The 18,204-nt window shown below is 34.8% G+C and overlaps 1 protein-coding gene across 3 annotated transcripts in view; it reads left to right on the top strand.

The window, feature by feature from the left end:
- Positions 1-657: 657 nt before the first annotated feature.
- Positions 658-18,204, top strand: part of rxrga (retinoid x receptor, gamma a) — a 22,404-nt gene continuing 4,857 nt past the window's right edge. Inside the window, exons 1-8 of one of the 3 annotated variants that reach the window (XM_016493254.1) lie at positions 658-833; positions 8,835-9,040; positions 13,955-14,093; positions 15,217-15,396; positions 15,518-15,678; positions 16,894-17,023; positions 17,102-17,234; positions 17,552-17,643. In XM_016493254.1, the coding sequence (XP_016348740.1) occupies positions 803-833; positions 8,835-9,040; positions 13,955-14,093; positions 15,217-15,396; positions 15,518-15,678; positions 16,894-17,023; positions 17,102-17,234; positions 17,552-17,643 (1,072 nt within the window). In that variant the 5' untranslated portion in view covers positions 658-802. Of the gene's footprint in view, positions 834-1,068; positions 1,545-8,834; positions 9,041-13,831; positions 13,870-13,954; positions 14,094-15,216; positions 15,397-15,517; positions 15,679-16,893; positions 17,024-17,101; positions 17,235-17,551; positions 17,644-18,204 lie in introns of those variants that run through there. The other 2 variants (XM_016493255.1, XM_016493256.1) reach the window with 2 other exon arrangements.

Below are 18,204 nucleotides of genomic sequence, written 5' to 3'. Positions count from 1 at the left end.
TAATGAATTGTGCAAGATATTTCATTCAAAAACTCCCCATTAAATCTGCTTGCTTTTAGTCCATATACTAATAGAAAACATTTAAATGAGCATTAAATCAAAATTAATTTGCTTTATTTAAGCTACATGAGTGTTACAGTGAGTTAAAGTCACTAAAAATGGTGTGACAATTTTAAAAAATAAATTTTTCCCCCCAAATTTCTAGTAAATATTACAAATAATTACAAAGAAACGGCAAGTAACACCTTGAATTAAAAGTGAAATTTGAAGTGAAAAGCCTGTAGTATTTTCTTGTAAAACATACTTCAACTTATTTACAACTTTGAAAAATAATTTTTAAATAGTGTATAATGCAATAAATAAAAAGGAAGATTATTATAAAAAAGCTGAAATATTAACACGTTTTAAATCACATTCATACAAAAACAACAACAACAAAATAATTATTTCAAAAATTAAAAACAAAGTAGCTAGTATGAGCATGGTGCATTAGCTACTGTATATTGCATATTACAAAAATAGCCTACCTTGTATGATAGTTTACAAAAAAAAGTATTACACAGTAATTTCTGTGAATGATAAGAAAAAAACAACATGTCATATACGTTTAATCTGGCAAATTGTACAGCTTCGGGAGACTGTCATTGGATCTGGCCCTCGCCACCCCCTCGGTGGGGCCCCAAGTGTGCGCAGCGAATCCTCAGTCAGATCGCGGACAGCAGCGGGGAGATGCTGCCGTCCAGAACGGCAACCCAAGACACTTTACGAGAAAATTGGACAGTTCTTTCACATTCGTCCAAACATGGATAATAACGACACATATCTGCATCTTAGTAAGTGCTTTGTAGTTTTATGTCTTTTTTTTTTTATTCCCGGAAGTCGTGCTGCTTTCTTTCCATGCCGTGTGTTATCTGAAGTACGGATTCTCCAGACGGACTTTGTACGATATGCTCATAAATTGTACGTGCTTGAGTTATCGGCGCAGTCGTGTCATGTGTATTGACTTGGAACCAGTGCCAATGTTAAAATCAGGTGATAAAGATTGTGCCTCTCAGTCAGGGTCAGGGGTTGGCACTTTAATTGCGGTTATGTAATTTATAGCTTTCCAGAGCGCCTCTTGTTAAACTGTTTGCTGTCGAGTAGCCTAGTTATTAATGGCTCTCAGTTGGTATCTGGACAGCAGTGTGTCGTGGGTTATTTATTTGTTTATTTATTTATTTAGCAACAGTTTTGACTCTTTAGAAGGTGTAGCCTATGAAATAACCCAGAGCTGCCGCGAGCTGGATCAACCATTCACGACGACTATTGAAGATCAGAACAGATTTGTTACTGCATGTGGAAAATGTTTATTTATTTTCTTGTCATGCAGTTAAGACTTATGAGCATCTACATTTGGCTCATTCATCAAACTAAGAGGAAATTTGAGAGGAAATGCTGCTGGATAGGTCTGACAGATCACCAGGATGCTCCATTTTCTTCTTTAACTTAATCCAGTTTCATCGTATGTTTAATTTCTTTAATCAGTTTTCTTTTGGTGTTGAAATGTAAGTACACATTGTGTTTGTGGCATGTTGTGATGAAATTGATTATTTTGTTTTAGATACCATTATGATAAGTAGGCCTAATTGTCATAGTTTAATGGCTAAAAAGAAGACGTTATTTTAACCACCACGAGCGACAGGTTTAATTTACCTGTCCAAAAAAATGGTATATTTTAACAGCACTGGTGTAAATTGTATATTTTAACCGCACTGGTATAATGATCATCCTGAGAATGATTTACTGCGTTCAAGTTTGTGACTGAGGCAGCTTATTTGTCGTCCAGCTTTTGTTAAAATGACTTATTCAGTGTGTATTGAACTGAAATATTAACTATCACTTTTACTGCCTTTAATTCAGGTCTCTGGGGTGAAAGTGTGTTCACATTTCTCACAAACTAAGGGCCTGAGCTAATGCTTGTCACGGCACATAACATCTAGCCTGAAGTCATTTCATTAACACCCTACTTGTGTTTATTAATCTCACCCCAGAAGCTGTTGTTATTCCGAGACAAATTGTGAAATATGAAGTCAATTTTAAGATTTTATCAGGCACTCACTGAGTTGCGCGCGCTCTAATAATGCCAATCGCTGCCTCGAGCTGCGTAATAGTGTTGGGTCGTTCTTGATTCAAAATCAACAAAAGAGCAATATGCAAGTGCTATGACAAGTCTCAGTTAGCCTAATGCAGTACACGTAGCAAGTTTTTATATAATAAATAAAAAAGAAAACAGATAGAATAGAAACAATAAGAAAGCAAGCTAGTGTTAGAGGCCTTTTTTTGCGTTTAGTTAATTGTGTAATAAAAGAAAACAAATAGATTTAATACAAAAAGAATAGAGAAGCTAGTGTTAGTTTTTTTTAAAGAAAACAAGTAGTTAGTAAATGCAAGTCTAAAAGGGGCATGTTTTTTAAGAATAGAATTAGAATAGAGAGTGCTAGAGTTAGAGGGTCAAATAAAAATGGAAGAGAAGTGTTTTTAGTCAATTCTTGAAGATGGCTAAGGACTCAGCTGCTCGGATTGAGTTTTTATATATATATATAAAAAACAATACTTTGGAAACAATGGAAGCAGCCTTAAAAAGCAGTTGAAAGAAATATAAAACTAAAATGTATTTAAAAAAAATGATTTTGAAAAAAAATATATTAAAACAGTAAACGTACACTGTAAAAAATGACCGTGAATTTAATGGTAAAAGACTGTAAAAATGCTACAGTAAAAATCTGTTAAATGGTTAACGGTAAATTCCCCTACTATATACGGTGAAAAACTGTATTGGACATTACATGTATTGGACATTAATTTTACGGTAGTATACCGTTTTTGGAAGTGGAAAAACCGTATAATTTACAGTGAATAACCGTAAATTGACATTCCCAGAATTCCTTGCGTTACATTTCAAATTTGATGTTTTTTTTGTTGAAATAACTGTTTCTTAGTTTTTCCTTATCAGTTTTGTATATTAGGGTTGTATATTACACCTAATGTTGTTAAATTAATGTTTATTGCATTATTTCAGTTTCATGTGTGTCACCATGATGGTGTTTAGTGTTTGTGTGAATGACACTGTGCACCTTCTATATATGTTATTATTTAAAAGCTGCTTGTGATGGGCTTTGGTTCGTCATGTGACTTTCTCATCACCACCTGCATTTGGTGGTTATCAGTGTATTACAAAGGTACAAAACAGATTTCAGTACTTCAATAGGTTGGTATATTAACATTATATCAGTTAATGAAATTACGGTATTTAACTGTAAATTTAAGTTAAAACCGTAAAACCTAAAACGTTGCTACCGTATTTTTTACGGTAAAATTCCGGCAACCACAGCTGCCAGTTTTTTACCGTAAATTTTACGGAATTTTTTTTACAGTGTAGGCAATAGCTATTCATTGTTTTACACAAATATAAGGGACACAAAAGACCATTAGACTTCTTCTTATGCAATAATATGCATCAGAAAATTCTCATTACAGAAGTGCATGCAAGCCAAGAGGGCTACAGCTGCACGGAATTTCTCTAAATTGTCTCCAAAATTTGGAATGGACAAAGCATGATTGTGTATACTGAAAGAGAAAGGCATTGGCAGGCCCTTCAGTATTGTTGTAGCTGTGTGTTCAGCTCATGTTCCAGTAGTCAGTGAATAGAGTGCAGGATGAACACATACAAGGCCAGTGTTGTGTCTTGGGTGTTTAAAGACCCTTTCTCTTCCTTGTGCTTGAGGTGGTCTCATTAGATAAAGCTGCCGTATCCTATTCCACCTTCACTGTTGCAACTAAATGCAAGTGCTGCCCTTCTCATGCTGAGAAGAAACCTAACAACCATTGCTAAGACTGACCCCTCATCTGTGTGTTTGATGTTGAAAAAGTATGTAACGATTCAACATCTTATTGCATTTTACCTATAGCACAGTGCAAGTGTTTTTATTTTTATCAGCATCATTTCTGTTTAGAGAAACCTTCACCATTGATAAAAATCTATTGGGATTGGGATCAGTATACATTAGTTTGCATTTAATGTAGTCTGTTATTCTAGACCTACACAAAACACTGGAGCACAGAATGCCTGATCCATTAGATAACATTCAGTCTGAAAAAGCAATGGCGAGCACCTTCAACACAGGCCTGGTTGTTATTCAGCTTGCTAATCTAATTGACAATTTTTCTGCCCCAGTTATGACAGTCTCTCCCAAGGATCGCTCACCCCCATGCTCTTGGTTGTGTCACTCATGCTCCAATGTCATTCCTATATAGAAATATATTTCAATAGCTTATACTTAGTCATTTATATCGCTCTCTGTATTATTACTTTAAACTGAAAAATCTGATAAATAAAAAAACATTTCATTAAGATTTTTTTTTTGTATGTGAAATAGTGATTGATAGACCGTCGTTCAAGATGTTTTATTAAACACTACCACAAAGCCAAATCAGCACACATTCCTTCTCTGACATTTAGAACTAAACCTTATTATCAGATTTTGGGCTTGCATCAATAAAGCAGTTCTCCTGTGAGCCACGGGATGATAATCTCTTTAATCTGAGTAGGTAATCCAGCATCAGTCCACCACACATCCCCAGGGGGATTGTCCCATCCAGCCTCACCCCCTTATTCAGCAGGAGAACAGATACTTTAGGATCCAGTATAGTATATACAGTGAAAATGCTAACCTTTATATAATGTGTTTTTTCTGGATTTTTTTGGTTGGCTGTCTCTATACGTTAAAATAAACCTACCATAAAAATTACAGACCCTTCATTTCTTTGTAAGTGGACAAACTTACAAAATCAGCAGGGGATCAAATAAATATTTTCCCCACTGTATGTTATCCTGAAAAGATAAACAAATGAATTAACTGACTGCATTTTTGTCAAAATTGCATAGCAGGTCATGGTGGCCAAAACTGAAAATGTCAACACTCTCATGGCAATTTGTAACTATTTTAAATTTTGGCAAACTGGAGGCTAATTCATATCTCATTTGTACATTTGTCTGCTTATATCTCACAGACAGTTAGGTTTAGGGGAGGATTTTTTTTCTAAAGATCAAAATCACAACATACAACTTCATACAAAATCGCCACCTTGTAGTTTTCTCATTTTCTCATGAGATCGGGTTGTTAAAAAGGTAGTCCAATTTTGCTTGATAAAATTCTTTAGTTTTTGAAAACTAGTTGCAATCATGAAATGCTGTATATATGTCCAAGACAAGGAGTACAATCACATTTTTCGATTTTCTTCATGTTTTTTTACAAGGTCTTATTTAATGCTTATAAAACACAATGTTCTTTGTCAAGGTGTTTGGGTTAAAATGCTATGAAGTCATCTCAGGGTTTGTTTCCATTCATTTTTAAAAACAACCAGAATTTCAGCCTAGTTTTCAACCTATTTCTCACTAGCCTCATTTCAACTGTATTTTCATGATACGCACTCTCAATAAGTCTTGTTTAGTCTTTTTAGATTAATTCAATTTCTTATGGCTCCTTAAAATGATCTAGGTGACCTACAGGGCTACTAAACACATTATATAAACATTTAATTATAAAGCCACACTAGGTTTAATTGTGGTAACAATACACTACAATTGTACACCACAATCCTGTTGAAGCATTCAGAATAGCAAGCGGATTGAATATTTGGATGATTGAGTGACTGTATTGATTTTCCTTAATCTCCACTAGAAAGCAAATTATTGCTTATCATTCTGTCATAGAGATTTGCAGAATAATCAACAAACGATTACTCAGATTCATCCCACTTAAGATGCTAATTCCATGAGAATATGTGCTTAACTACATGAGCATAGAATTCTCTCTCTCACACACACATATGTTGGGTTTCCATGTTTTATGAGGGCATTCTATATACTTAATGTTTATGGAGTGTTTTTATACTGTTCAAACTGTATTTTACCCATAAACCTACCACTTTTCAGATTTTCAAAAAAAACTATTCTGTATGATTTATAAGATGTTTTCCTCATGGGGACCAAAAATGTCCCCAGAAGGACAAGGATTTTGGATATTGCCATCTTTAATGTAAGGTATAACTGAATATACAGTATATTACTGTAAACCTACCATTTGTGTTTGGTAAGGTTTTTTTTAAGAAACCAAGGCTGCATCTATTTGATAAAAAAATACAGTAAAAGTAATATTATTACATATTATTATTTAAAGCAGCCATTACTCACATGACACTTCTGTAATCATTCTAATATGCTGACTTGATGCTCAAGAAACATTTATTTTTATCAATTTTGAAAGCAGTTGTGTGCTGATTAATATTTGTGTGGCATTTATTTAAAATAGAAAATATTTTGCAAAATGTAAAAGACTTTACTGCCACTTTTGATTAATTTAAAACATCCTTGCTGAACAAACATTTGAACTGCATCTACAGGATATGTCATATCACCATTTATTTCTATTAATGATCTGTTAAGCTTTATAAAAGGTAATGATGTTAAAAAAAACTGCTTTCTAACAATTGTCTGAGGCTAAAAACTGGCTAATCATAAAATCTGTTTCATAACACTGGCACAAACTCTGCTGGCCTGTTAAAATCGTGTTTTGAGGATCTTCAGCATGAGTGAAAGAAAGTGCCAGAACTCTGGCTTTGAACATGCACACCTACACTGTAAAAAAAAATGTACGGTAAAAAACCGGCAACTGTGGTTGCCGGAATTTTACCGTAAAAAATACGGTAGCAACGTTTTAGGTTTTACGGTTTTAACTTAAATTTACAGTTAAATACTGTAATTTCATTAACTGATATAATGTTAATATACCAACGTATTGAAGTACTGAAATCTGTTTTGTACCTTTGTAATACACTGATAACCAGCAAATGCAGGTAGTGATGAGAAAGTCACATGATGAACCAAAGCCCATCACAAGCAGCTTTTAAATAATAACATGTATAGAAGGTGCACAGTGTCATTCACACAAACGCTAAACACCATCATGGTAACACACATGAAACTGAAATAATGTAATAAACATTCATTTAACAACATTAGGTGTAACATACAACCCTAATATACAAAACTGATAAGAAAAAACTAAGAAGAAACATAGTTATTTCAACAACAAAACATCAAATTTGAAATGTAACGCAGGGAATTCTGGGAATATCAATTTACGGTTATGCACTGTAAATTATACGGTCTTTTTCACTTCCAAAAACGGTATACTACCGTAAAATTAATGTCCAATACATGTAATGTCCAATACAGTTTTTCACCGTATATAGTAGGGGAATTTACCGTTAACCATTTAACAGGTTTTTACTGTAGCATTTTTACAGTCTTTTACCGTTAAATTCACTGTCATTTTTTACAGTGTAGGCTTTTCAAGGATAGATGTTCCTCTAGATCAGAATGTGACATTTAGAGGTCATTAATAGCACAAGAATCTAGCCCGGCCCGGGCACGGAGACCACTCTCCCTTAACACACTTGAGTAAGTGTGGGTGCTGAGGATAGCTTTTACAATGTTCCCACTGGTCATCCAGGGCATTACAGGGCATGTCACAGTGACAGAGCCATCTCAGTGTGAGGAACAGGAGGCATCACAACAAAGACACTTGGAAAGCCACCACTCTATCATGCCTTTAAAAATACACTGAGAGTGAGTGAAAATGGTTTATTGGGATGATCTGACTGACTTTGGACTGAGTTTGTGCATGTGGCTGATTGTAACATGAATGTGAAAACTAAACTGTATGTATTGTGAAGGTATGGTGAGGGTCTAAACTGCATCTCCCCTGCATGATAGGCTTCTTGGTTTTTATTGGTGAATGCCATGTTTTGGTGTTAGTATTTAAACTGAAAATGCTGTTTTAAGAGTTAAAGCTTTACATTAGCTGTGCAGTTTGTTGTTCTTGCTAGCATTATAAACTCCCTCAAAAAGAAGGGTGTTATGTCTACTGGTCGACCAATCAGGTTTTTCAATGACCAATGCTGACACCTAGCCGATATAATGCAGATATGCATATTAATTTATATATAATAAATAATGAGCATGTGTACATTTTAGACCCATGAGTGAGAGACCTGAAATTTGATGCGTGTCTGAAATTTGATGTGTGATGATCCATGAATGCCCCGCAGTCACTGCTACTCACTTTTTTGACCCCTGCTACTGTGCAAATGCCACCAACCATTACTGCCCTCATTGACAGGGCCCCCAGATGTCTCAGCATTTCTAGAATGAAAATGTCAAACTGTCACAGTACATTATCTGTATTTATATAGTAGATGAGTATAGAAGATATTTGTGAAACATTCACTAGTCAACCATGTATGCATATGTTTAAATGATTATTTAATGATTAATATTTTTATTTTTAATATTAATATTTGTGACCCTGGACCACAAAACGAGTCATAAGGGTCGTTTTTTTTTTTAAACTGAGATTTATACATCATCTGAGAGCTGAATCAATAACCATTGATGTATGGTTTGTTAGGGCGAAAAAAATCTAAATATTGAGAAAATCTCCTTTAAAGTTGTCCAAATAAAGTTCTTAGCAATGCTTTTTGCAAAGTTTTGATATATTTACAGTAAGAAAATTCACAAAATACCTTCATGGAACATGATCTTTACTTGATATCCTAATGATTTTTGGCATAAAAGAAAAATCGATCATTTTGACCCATACAATGTATTGTTGGCTATTGCTACAAAAATACCCTTGTGACATATGACTGGTTTTGTGGTCCAGGGTCACATTTTACAGTTGCATTTAGTTGTTGATGTTGAATACAGACTAATCCCCTATTTCTGTTCTCAGGTTCTTCTTTGCAGGTAACACTCGGTCACCTGAGCTCTCCTCCATCCCAGCCTCCTCTCAGCTCCATGGTGTCCCACCATCACCCCTCCATCATCAACGGTCTAGGGTCGCCATACTCAGTCATCACTTCCTCCTCTCTGGGCTCACCTTCAGCCTCCTTGCCCACCACCTCCAGCATGGGCTATGGAGCGCTCAACAGTCCACAGGTACAGTACAGAGAAAGAGACAGTGGTTCTCAACTAGGGCCAAACATTTGGAATAATTAAGATTTTTAAATATTTTTGAAAAATGTCTCTCAGACTCTACAAGGCTGCACTTATTTGATAAAAATACAGTAAAATAGTAATACTGTGAAAATGTATTGCAATTTAGAAGAACTGTTTTCTTTTTTATATATATTTTCAAATGTAATTTATTCCTGTGATGGCAAAGCTGAGTTTTCAGCAGCTGTTATTCCAGTCTTCATGTCACATGATCCTTCAGAAATAATTCTAATATGCTGATTTGGTCATTTATTTGTGGTGGCAAAGCCATTTCAGTTGGTTAAAAAGAGTGGGAACACTGAAAAATATAATTATGTATCATTGTTATGTCATACTGTAGTTATTTTTTATACATTTACAGAAACTAGGAATGCTCATAGATAAAAATAACAAAACTTGGACTGTAGTAGGCCTGTGAATATTGTTGTGGACAATCAGGCGCCTTGGAGTCAAAAAGGCTGAGAATCACTGGTCTATGAGACATTGTAGTATTTATATCACTAGACTGAGCTTAAAGTCTGCTATAGATTTTAAAGGGATAGTTCACCCAAAAATGAAAATTCTGTCATTAATTACTCACCCTCATGTCGTTCCAAACCAGTAAGACCTTTGTTCATCTTCAGAACACAAATTAAGAATGTATACACACATGCATCATGGTACTGTCATGAATGTGCATCGAATTTTGACACAGAAGAGAAGAAATTGTTGAATAAAGTTTTTTTTTTTTGGGGGGCGGGGGGGCGGTAGCACACAAAAATTATTCTCGTAGCTTCATAAAATTAAGGCTGAACCACTGATGTCACATGGACTATTTTAACAATGTCCTTACTATGTTTCTGGGCCTTGAATGTGGTATTTGAGTTGCTGTTTATGGTGGATCAGAAAGCTCTCGGATTTCATAAAAATATCTTAATTTGTGTTCCAAAGATGAACGAAGATCTTACAGGTTTGGAACAACATTAGAGTAATTAATGACAGAATTTTCATTTTTGGGTTAATTATTGTATATTATCAGTCTAGTTCAAATTCTCCATTCTCAAATCCTCCCTAAACGAGAACAACTTCTAGGTGTTTAATAAGCACAACCTTTTCTTTGCTTTGCTTTGCATCATTTGTGATATCTCACGGAAGAGATAGTGGGACATCCATGCTTCCGATCAGAGAAACTTTAGCTGCAAGAGCGAACCAGCGAGGAAAATGCAGAATGCTCTTTTAATGCATCTCTCCTTTCCTCTGCAGGGCCTCCCTCTAGCTCGAGGGAGAACAGCCCATTCAGTTTATTCTAGCCTAAAAAGAGCTAATGTAGCGTGACGGACAGCCCTAGTATAACCTTGGCTCACATGGAGAGAGATATCATTGAGGCTGCGCTACAGTGGGCGCAATATGCAACACTTCAAGAAAGCTGTGGAAACCTGCCATACTATTAGCTGTAAATAGCGTCATGTGTGAACGTCTCGCCTGAAAGTAGGGACGCCTCTATAGAGGAACGCTCCTTGTGAGCGAGGGCCAAGTGCTCTGAATAATATATAGACTATAGGCAGCAGATTAAAGGGAGCGAACGTGATGGTGGCTGCTGTGTATCACCTTCCGAGCATCTTTCTGCCTCACTGAACGGCTCACCGTTTCAGGATAGCGCTCTCATAAAATGAACATGTTTGTGTGAGAGTGAATGCATGTGTGCATTTTTTGCCTTTACTGTTTGAAAGCTTCAAAATGAACATTTCTGCCTGTTAAAGTCGACATGAAATCAAAATGTACTTTTTTAATGCATGTTCGTGGTCTTATTAACCATACATTATTTTTTTTAAAAAGTCTTTATAATCTTTCTTCAGAATGTCATAACTTGCTTTTTTGCTTTTTTGCTGTCACTTGGGCTGCGTGGGCTGCTGTATGTTAGCTAATAGCTAAATCGCTATTTAGCCATTGTAGTACCTTTTGAAAAAGAAGTACACTTTAGTATATTTAAAATCAAATACAGAAATGATGTACTTTAAAAATAATATGCTTGTGCGAGAACTGATTGTAGTAACTGCATGTTAATTGCAATTAAATGTATTATAGTTTACAATTTTAGATTAAATGAATTAAGCTGAACTTTAACATGCTTTTTGACCCTCTTAAATAGGACTTAAGTATGTTATATGTAATTTAGTAATTACTTCTATATGACTTTTATCTTGAAGTATGGATAAATTGTACTGCATTTATGATAAACTAAAATATATGGGATGTATTTAAATATATTTGAAATTACAAATTTGTAACGATGAAGTTGCAATTTATTACATTTAAAATATATTAACTTTAAATGTAATATTGAATAACATTCTACAGTTAGAGTTAGGGTTAATCCATTAATTTGGTCAAAAAATGACCAGTCCATTTAAAATTGCTTGTAATTCTGTCATTATGCTATATTATCACCAACTCTTAGATTTAGTCTTTTTGTTAACTTGTTTTCCTTCAGTTAGCATAGGTTTTGTATTTCTTATTAGAAGTGATTATTGATTTAAGCTTATGCGCCTCAATTTTTGAGTAAAGAAAATAATTATTTGTGGTTCAATTTGGAAATGTTCACTCAAAACCTGAGGTGCATAAACTCAGATCAGTGAGGTCTACGATCAGTCAGTTCCAAAAAGAAATACAAAACCTGTCCTAATTGAAATAAAGCAAGTTGATATAAAGTCAGAATCTAAGATTTGGTAATAATATAGCATAACAAGAAATTTATAAGCAATTTTTTGTAGGCCTGTCATTTTTGACCGGGAACACCATAAGTGTAACAAGTGTACATGGTGTGTAAGCAAAGTCAGTACATTTTAGTCGAATGTAATGACATTAACTAGCATTTTCTGGAAAAATAAAATCATCTCCTTGTCAAAATGACCAAAACACAACTAGTGGTAGACCGATATATCGCCAAGGCCGATATATCGGCCGATAGTTGGCATTTTTAAAAATATTGGCATCGGCCGATAAGTTTTCCTGTTTGGCCGATGCGTTCTAGGCTGGACTTTTATTTTGACGGCGCTGAGAACAGCAGCGCCTGAGCACACGGTGCTTACATTCTCCCTCTTGTTCGCTGTTGTCGTTCAGTTCTGTCTAATATGGATTATCTAATACGTCTGTCTAATAATCAGATAGAACGGTTAAACAAAGGAATTAAAATGTATACAAAAAGTATTATAACAATTGCTTTTATATTATTAGTAATAGAAAGGCAAACATTATAATACTTCCTTGTTTGCCGTCAGCGTTCAGCAAATACGCATTTATATAATTTAAACAAATCTTTCTAATAAATGTCTAATAAACAATTCATTTCAAAAACCTTGCAAACTTAGTCGGATCCAGTTGTGAGATCTGGCTTTATTTGAAAAAAATATGATTAATGCACACAAACTTCCCAGAATACTGAGTGCCCTGTTGGTTACAGTGTTTACTTCCTTTTTAATTATATTTTTATTAAATATTTATTTATTTGTGAAAAATGCTTTGTCATCTAAAGTATAAGTATGTTTATTTAACACATTTATTTTTTAATCAATTTTCAAATGATTTCAAATTTCTTAAATATTAATTAAAATAAGTAAAATGATATCAGCCATCGGCCACCCTGCTTTCCAAGATATCGGCATCGGCTGTCAAAAAACCAATATCGGTCGACCACTAAACACAACATGAGGGTTAAGTGACGTGAGTAATACTTAACATGAAAAAGTGCACTTTAAATAGCCAGATTATGCACTTATCTAACATAAATATGGAATATTGGACACAGTTTGATGACAAAATAACCATTTAAATCTCACACTAGATGGTTGAGTACATAGTGTGTAGTATAAGTGTACAAATAGTACATAATTTGGGGCACATCTATAGTCATAAAAGTGTACTCTCTTAAAACACTTAAGTAATATGCAGTATTAAAATCTGCAGTATTTTTTAAAATATACTTTCAAGATTTGAAGTACACTACAAGCGCATATTCAGTACAATTAAGCACACTTTTTTTTTACAAGGGTTATTAGCAAGTTCACATTCAGGTCTGACTCTATTCTGGTATGTATGTACTGTAACTCCCACTTTTAACTGTCCAATCTATTCAAATAAAGTCACAAGCTTGTTGAATTGTCAAAAATACATTAATTATACAACATTTATGCAGCAGGAGCTGGTTTGTTGTTTTGTATAATGTTTGAAGTCTGAGATTAGTGCACTGTTGGGTCGAAAGCTAAATACTGCTTTTTTGCAAAGTTTGGGGAAAGACAAAATTGTATAAAATATGCATTAACAAATGCGGAGCTCCCAGAATCATTAAAAATGCATATTCCGTCATTGTATTTAAAAAAAAAAAAAAAACGTTCAGCTTTTTAAAAAGACCATTGACCCACTGGGGTTTAGCTGGTTTGTTTTCAGTTTCCATTCCCTGACCTTTCTATCTCTCTCTGGGCATGTGTCTAATTCTATAACAGCCTTGAACATGATCTTGTTTCGCTCATAAAACTTGCCATGTCAAGTATGACCGTTTGCTGCCATCTACTGGTGAAGACAAACTTAATTTACCCTTAGCCGATACTTTCATTGTAATTAATCACTTTTATTTATCGTAGCACTTTAAATTATATATTCCATAGTTTTCGTATTTTACATTACAACCATGTAAACATTTAGAAAACTGTATACCATAAATGTCTAATAAGGCTCAAAGCCACAGAAAGTGAATGCAAAAGGAATCATGTCACATGATCCAAAGAGGAAGTGCTCAGGTAACAATTTGATTGTTTAGGTGGTGGGAAACCACACACGGACACAAGCTTATTTTGTTGTTTTTTTCCCTCTCCTTCCTTACAGATTAACTCTATGAACAGTGTTAGCAGCTCAGAAGACATTAAACCTACTCCAGGACTGGCGGGACTGGGCAGTTACCCCTGCAGCAGCCCGGGGTCCCTCTCTAAACACTTCTGTGCCATCTGTGGAGACCGATCCTCGGGTACGTACCCTCATACAGCACATGTACACCAGTACATGTTTAGTCATGCTGATTCTCTCTTTAACTGGAGCCTGACCGACTTCTTCCAGCCTGCCTGGGATAGTTCATCCAAAAATAAAAAATCTGTCATCATTTACTCCCCCCAAACTTGTATGAATTTCTTTCTTCTGTGGGACTTGAAAGAAAATATTTTGATGAATGTTTGTAACCAAACAATTTCGGCTTCTATTAACTTCCATTGTATTATTTTTCCATACTGTGGAATTCAGTGGGACCTGAAACTGTTTGGTTACAAACATTCTTTATAATATCTTCTTTCATTTTCCAGAAGAAAGAAAGCCGTAGAGGTTTGGAACAACGTGAGGGTGAGTAAAAGGTGACAGCATTTTTGGGTGATCTATCACTTTAATGACATGATATGATAATGTAACCAGGGACGCGGGAAGTAGGGGTGCTGAGGGGGCTGCAGCACCCCCTGTTTTCACATGGTTGCAAATGCAAGGCCAAGTTTGTTCATTGAAATGTATTCAGTTTTAGCATGTAATGTATTTGTAATGATCTCTGAAATGTAAATCGTAAGTGGGCTATAATAAACCCATGTTTATCTTTATAAACATGATTAATTTGACGTGATGTTTTGTATATGGGATGATTAGCCTAATCCTCATGAACACGTGACGCTGGCGCGTGGTATCAGACATGAACTATACAGAAGGAGATAATGGCGCAAAAGGGAATTTCAGATGTTTTTAAATTGCCATCCCAGCAAAATCTTTCCCAAATTGGCATCCAACAGCAGCCCCAGCACGAGCACCGACGTAAGTGAACCAGCTCCACCACGAGCACGGAGACAAGTAAGCCTAGCGGACCCAGCCCAACCCCCGAGATTGATCAGCTACTATGGATAATGTCAAAAATGTGATATGCAGGCAAATTTCCAAGTGTGTATGCCACTTAAACGAGTGTTCATATCGACGCACTAGTGCCTTGTGGAGTTGTGAAATGAGGCCCCCCCCTTTGGCCCGCTTTCATTTCACCCAACACGGACACACACAGCACCCCCAACCGAAAACATGTTCTCGCGCCCCTGAATGTTACGTATGTTATCTTTGTCTACCTATAGGGAAACATTATGGTGTTTACAGCTGTGAAGGCTGCAAGGGCTTCTTCAAGAGAACTATCCGGAAAGACCTCACGTACACGTGTCGAGACAGTAAAGACTGCCAGATTGACAAACGCCAACGTAACCGCTGCCAGTACTGCCGCTATCAGAAGTGTCTGGCCATGGGCATGAAGAGAGAAGGTGAGTGACTCAAATGAAACAGACTGTCATAAATGAATTGTGTAGGTATTTTTTTGTTTGAAGTAATATTTTTTGTTTGTGGATTATTGTTTGAAGCAATTGAAACGTTCCGTGTGTGCAGCGGTGCAGGAAGAGAGGCAGCGGGGTCGGGAAAAGAGTGATAATGAGATGGAGTCTAGTAGCAGCTTTAATGAAGAAATGCCAGTGGAGAAGATTCTGGATGCTGAACTTGCAGTGGAACCCAAGACTGAGGCTTACATGGAGTCCAGCACAGGCAACTCGGTGAGACACCTCATAAAGTTTTGTAAGAAGCAATGTGATGTCCAGTAATATTGTAAAAAAATTATTGAAAAAAATAAAATAAATATATATATATATATATATATATATATAATTTAAAATAGTGATGACAAAGCTGAATTTTCAGCATCATTACTCCTGTCTTCAGTGTCACATGATCCTTCAGAAATCATTCTGATATGATGCTCAAAAAACATTTCTGATTATCATCAATCTTGAAAACAGTTGTGCTGCTTAATATTTTTTTATTTTTAAAGAAAAGAAAGATCAAAAGAACAGTATTTATTTGAAAAAGAAATCATTTGTAACATCATAAATTTCTTTATTGTCACTTTTGATCAGTTTCATGTATCTTTGCTAAATGAAAGTATTAATTCATTTAAAAAAATCTTCCTGAAAATAACATTTGACAATAGTATACCAATGAAAACTAATGAGAGATAATTAGTTACTTATTAAATAGTCACTTAAGAAGCTACTTTCAGATATTTTTATCCAAAGAATATCTTATTTTAATATTTTTTTATTAGTTATGTTATTATATTTTAATTTATAACTTTATTTTTGCTAAAGTTTTTTACTATATTATTTGTTTTATTTTTATTTCTTTTGCAATTATAGCTTCTCAATTAAATTGGTCTTGTTTTAAGGATGAAGAAACAAGATTACTTACAGTGCATTATTACTGTCTTTGTCAGTTTGTTAATTTAATCTCTAAATTAAATCTCAGCGCTGTCTAAAGCAACTTTTTTTTTTGTAATAACAAAAGGATAAACTTTTTTTTTTTTTTTTTTGCTTAATCTGTTTATTGAACTTTTGTAATAACAAAAGGATAAACATACAGGAGAATAGAAACAAATATTTTTCCCACACTACCACCAACCCCAAATACAAAACGAAATTACACACACACAAAAAATGAATGACTCAATACATAATTATAGAGTGTATGTCAATTATGTATAGAATAAACTTTGAGTTAGAGTTTTGAAACAAAAAAAATACAAGTAGTCGTCCATTTGCATTGTACACATTTACATCAGCAAGCAAAATATTACAAATGTAAATGTGCATACAATGCACATACTTGTACTTAATACACTTTTGATCAAAATCAAGCCACGATTATAAAATATTTAGTTTTAGTTTTCTTTCCTATGTTCAGTACTTTCATGTGTACTTATTTTTGATTCTCAGACAAATGACCCAGTGACCAACATCTGCCAGGCTGCAGACAAGCAGCTCTTTACTCTTGTTGAGTGGGCTAAGAGAATCCCACACTTCTCTGACCTTCCTCTGGATGACCAGGTCATCCTGCTGCGAGCAGGTCAGGATCCCTCTATTCAGATGTTAAATGTGTGTGTAGAATGTACGTGCCGCTCTCACTGTCGGTGTGTGTGTTTAGGTTGGAACGAGCTGCTCATCGCTTCATTCTCACATCGTTCTGTGACGGTTAAGGATGGGATCCTCTTGGCCACCGGCCTGCATGTCCATCGCAGCAGTGCTCACAGCGCAGGGGTCGGCTCTATATTTGACAGGTCAGGTCACAGCATCTCAAACCCTCCCTAGATGCTCATGCACTGGCCCCAAAATGATATGGATATTTAAGCCACACTTAAAATGTGTGAATGCAAGTTGTAACAAAAATACCAAACCATCTTTCACATACAATATTTCATTATAACATGAGCGAATGTGTTGTATGTACTGATTTACCATTCATTGATCCCTCTGGATTTTCAAATAACACTATCCAATCTACTTTTATAATTTTAGGATTGCTTTGATTTGATTTTTCCCCCTTACATTATTGAATCTTTGTAAATCCAGTCTAAATACATAATCATGTTTGCAGGGTATTAACAGAGTTGGTGTCTAAGATGAAGGACATGCAGATGGACAAGACGGAGCTGGGCTGTCTAAGAGCTATCGTCCTCTTTAACCCAGGTAAAGACTTGTCCTGTCCAACATCAACTCTCAGAACCAAGAGTCCATACCATTTCAGTAAATCTAATGAGACAGATGTGCCTAAAAATTAATTTGACATTCAATTAATGTAATTTATAAACTAAGTTGATTTAGAGTGTTACATTTTGGAATTGTGATTAATAATTAAAAAAATTATTTAAAAAAAATAATAATATATATTGTTATGAAATCTATGGGACATTATAATTTTATAAGTAATATATAAGAAGTATTTAATAAGAAATTTATATCATTGCAATATATCATTTTCTTAATCAGAATATATTATGCAGTGTTTTATATAAAATATAATGATGTTTATATTTAATGTTGAATATTTTATTGTTGCATTATTATATTGATTATAGAGATGCACCGATTGCAATTTTCTTGGCTGATTCCGATTTCCGATTTTTTATTTGTTAGTGTGATCTGCCGATACCGATTTTTGCCAATTCCGATTTTCTTTCTAAGAACTATAATTGACAGCATATACAAACAAAAATCTACTTTTCTTCAATGCAAAGTTTTATTTTCATA

The sequence above is a fragment of the Sinocyclocheilus anshuiensis genome, unplaced genomic scaffold (assembly GCF_001515605.1).
Source record: "Sinocyclocheilus anshuiensis isolate Anshui unplaced genomic scaffold, SAMN03320099.WGS_v1.1 scaffold1472, whole genome shotgun sequence".
Taxonomy (NCBI): domain Eukaryota; kingdom Metazoa; phylum Chordata; class Actinopteri; order Cypriniformes; family Cyprinidae; genus Sinocyclocheilus; species Sinocyclocheilus anshuiensis.
This window is presented reverse-complemented; position numbering and strand designations above follow the sequence as displayed.